This window comes from Limulus polyphemus, unplaced genomic scaffold (genome assembly GCF_000517525.1).
Source record: "Limulus polyphemus unplaced genomic scaffold, Limulus_polyphemus-2.1.2 Scaffold5623, whole genome shotgun sequence".
In the NCBI taxonomy this organism is placed as follows: domain Eukaryota; kingdom Metazoa; phylum Arthropoda; class Merostomata; order Xiphosura; family Limulidae; genus Limulus; species Limulus polyphemus.
The window spans coordinates 21523-25807 of NW_013671233.1; the positions used below are offsets into that span (position 1 = coordinate 21523).

A 4285-nucleotide genomic window follows, 5' to 3' on the forward strand; every position below is an offset into this window, starting at 1 on the left:
GTTTTGTTGTATAGTTGAACACATACTTTAGCCGTGTAAAGATGTTACTTATATTTTACGGTGTGTTTTGTTGTATAGTTGAACACATACTTTAGCCGTGTAAAGATGTTACTTATATTTTACGGTGTGTTTTGTTGTATAGTTGAACACATACTTTAGCCGTGTAAAGATGTTAATTATATTTTACGGTGTGTTTTGTTGTATAGTTGAACACATACTTTAGCCGTGTAAAGATGTTACTTATATTTTACGGTGTGTTTTGTAGTATAGTTGAACACATACTTTAGCCGTGTAAAGATGTTACTAATATTTTACGGTGTGTTTTGTTGTATAGTTGAACACATATCTTAGTCGTGTAAAGATGTTACTTATATTTTACGGTGTGTTTTGTTGTATAGTTGAACACATACTTTGCCGTGTAAAGATGTTACTTATATTTTACCGTGTGTTTTGTAGTATAGTTGAACACATACTTTGGCCGTGTAAAGATGTTACTTATATTTTACGGTGTGTTTTGTTGTATAGTTAAACACATACTTTAGCCGTGTAAAGATGTTCCTTGTATTAGTGTGGATAGTTTCTTAGTTATTTCGCTTGTCCAACGTGTTTTGTTTTACATTTTCCTGGTTTTCCCAAGTACAAATTGAAAAGTTTGTTTTTGTCCTGCAGTTTTTATTCATCAGGCACTATAATTATTTACACGTTTCTGGCTTCAGAAGGTTTTATGGTTCGTGTATAACAACAGATCCCTATATTTTGTTCACGTTTGTAACAGGAATACATTAACAGTATCAGAAACGACATCCTTCGTTATACTCTTACCATCCTTCGACTGAAATTTGTTTGTTTGTGTACAGAATCAAATGTTGTAAATTTGTGGAAAATAAAAACTCCGAGTTTAAATATCCACGACTACAGCTGGATTAGACTAGGAATCTATTTTACGAGGAGTTAACACCTGTGCTGACATCATGTCACAGAGAAGCACGCGACGCACGTGATGAAAAGACACTCTTCTCTGTCTCCTTCAGTCTTGTTGACACTCCCAAACAAATAGAGAATTAGAATTGTAACCTATGATGAGAACGCACGCGACTGAACGAGACTACTTTCCAATCCAATGGTTGACTCGTTTTTCTATCAACACTTAATATTCTCCATTTTATTGTGAATAGGCTTAGCGAAGTGATTTTTATCATATTTTTGTAAATATTTATATTGAGACGGTATATAGCAGGGGGCGCTGGAAGCATATTTACATTGGTGGACAAGAAATTACATCACTGAAGTAAAGCAATAATATCATGTCCAGAAAGTAGTAAATTAATTTAAACAGTTTACAGATTGTCTTTCAAAGAAGTATTTTTCTAATTACCAACATTTGCTTATCAAACGAACATCAATATCATAATTCAACGTTTTCTTTTTCAGAAATGTGCAAACCCCAAGGTATCAGACAAAAAGTTTTATACTACTTTTGCAAGGACTTACCCTTCCGATATCCAGGTATGGTCAAGATATGGTTGTATTTAGTGTATCTCTAACAAAGTATTAGATCTTGTTCTCCGTGATTTAACTCTACTATGTACTTGATATGGTTGTATTTAGTGTATCTCTAACAAAGTATTACAACTTGTTCTCCGTGATTTAACTCTACTGTGTACTTGATATGGTTGTATTTAATGTATCTCTAACAAAGTATTAGATCTTGTTCTCCATGATTTAACTCAACTCTGTACTTGATATGGTTGTATTTAGTGTATCTCTAACAAAGTATTACAACTTGTTCTCCGTGATTTAACTCTACTGTGTACTTGATATGGTTGTATTTAGTGTACCTCTAACAAAGTATCAGATCTTGTTCTCCGTGATTTAACTCAACTCTGTACTTGATATGGTTGTATTTAGTGTATTTCTAACAAAGTATTTTTAATGTTTTATTAGAACATTTAACACAATTTTTCATTATGCTGTTTTAAAACAAAATAAATATATGTTATTGTGATATTAGTTCTTGATGCTTGTTTCATTATAGGTTGTTCGGTCTGTGATATCCCTGCTCAAGTACTACAAATGGAAAAGGTTTTCTGTTATCTGCGAAGATTCTCAGCGGTTTTTAACTGTTCTGGAACACTTGGAGCTTCAAGCAAACGCTAACAGTATGATACTGAACACAAAGAGTACTTTTGTGAATATTAATCAGTGTCAAGAAGAACGTCTTCCAGACTGTGAACAGCAGTTTCACAACATCATCAAAAACACCTACACCAAAACAAGAGGTAAGGTACCTTTATAAAAAACACCTACACCCAAAGAAGAGGTAAGGTAGCTTTATCATTAACACCTACACCAAAACAAGAGGTAAGGTAGCTTTATCATTAACATCTACACCAAAACAAGAGGTAAGGTAGCTTTAGAAAAAACACCTACACCAAAACAAGAGGTAAGGTAGCATTGTCATTAACACCTACACCAAAACAAGAGGTAAGGTAGCTTTATAAAAAACACCTACACCAAAACAAGAGGTAAGGTAGCATTGTCATTAACACCTACACCAGAGGGAAGGTTGCTTTATCAAATACATCAACACCATTGGTAATTAATATTTATACTCAATACATTAAATTGGTGTTATTCATGAAGTGAGGCTTGTAAAGTATATTATCATTGTGTAAGTGGTCCCTCTGTATAATTATCATTTTATATGTACAACTTTATTTAATGGTTCCTTATGCATTGTTTGATGTTTAACGTACTTTATATGTGATTCAATGATCCCCTGAACATAAGGAAGTATGAAATGGTCTTATCCAACATAATTATTCTCTATAAGATATGTATATGGTCCCTTAACATTAAGTGACTTGTTACCTACAGATTTACACAAAGAGAATTATGAAATTGTTCGCAATATATCGATAAAACTTGGTTTAAATTTAAATTGTTCTTCATATATATAACTTTATGCAAACAAGTTTTGATTTGGGAGGTCAGAAGTGAGCTTACGTACTCACAATGTCAAAAATACAGAGTTCGATTCCCCGCATGTAGCTCATTTTGTAGTTGTGGGCGAAGAAAACGAAATTATTTAATCTTATTCGTTTGATTTTAGATAATGACAAAATAACATCAGCATTAACAAAATATGTCACCAAACATTCGCCATCTATCGACGATAAACTAAAGCAAACCACGTGACTTGGTTATGCAATTTTTAAAAGGTGATACCGTTTGGTATAGTTTCTAGAGCTTTAAAGTAATATTTATTTGAAGACACTTTGTAATTAACATTATTTTTCACTTTACAGTCTACGTGATGTTGGGCCCAATGAAGGAGATGATCGAGCTAATGATCGTTATGAAGACCAAAGGTCTATTGGAGAATGGAGAATACGTTCTGCTCTATATTAGCTACGAAACCTACACAGTGGCTCAATCACACAACTATCTCTGGCGTACGTACTCCTGTATCTAAACTAATCATTCAACAGTGAACAACTTATAAACAAACTAATAACTACCTGACTTTGACACATAATTACACACCTGTGTTTACTGCTGAATTAATCTATTATCACACTTAGATTTCCTGGCTTTTACTACAATACATACTAGTTAAATCTGTGAATAAGATCAGCTACATTATGTACCTAGCTTTCATTGGTCAGAAATTTTTGACACATAAAATAATGATAAATAAACAGCTAAACGTCTAACTAGACACGTAAATACACAACTGTTTATGATAAAATAGATATAAATACAACATATATAAAACCCTTATTAAGAACAACATTAACATATGTAAAACCCTTATTAAGAACAACAGTAATATATATAAAATCTTTATTAAGAACAACAGTAACATATATAAAATCCTTATTAAGAACAACAGTAACATATATAAAATCTTTATTAAGAACAACAGTAACATATATAAAACCCTTATTAAGAACAACAGTAACATATATAAAACCCTTATTAAGAACAACAGTAACATATATAAAATCCTTATTAAGAACAACAGTAACAATATATAAAATCTTTATTAAGAACAACAGTAACATTATTGCTAACAGCAGTGAAGGTATATATATAAGGATTTATTTGTGATAAGATTATAGAACAAGTGTATCAAAATATCAAAAATGCTAAAATTTTTGTGGAGGAACTCTAAAATGCATGTATATTTGGTTTGTCATATAAGATAGACATTGTTTAAATGTACAGGAAATCTCAAAATAAGATACTAAAAAAAAGTTAAAAAAAAAGAAATTATTTCAAA

At 31.5% G+C, this 4285-nt stretch overlaps 1 protein-coding gene across 1 annotated transcript in view; it reads left to right on the top strand.

The window, feature by feature from the left end:
- Positions 1-1410: 1410 nt before the first annotated feature.
- Positions 1411-4285, top strand: part of LOC106472802 (receptor-type guanylate cyclase Gyc76C-like) — a gene marked incomplete at its 5' end in the record, with an annotated part of 30239 nt that continues 27364 nt past the window's right edge. The window contains 3 exons of the mRNA XM_022401346.1: positions 1411-1506; positions 2036-2279; positions 3309-3455. Coding sequence (XP_022257054.1) covers positions 1411-1506; positions 2036-2279; positions 3309-3455 — 487 coding nt within the window. The remainder of the gene's footprint in view (positions 1507-2035; positions 2280-3308; positions 3456-4285) is intronic.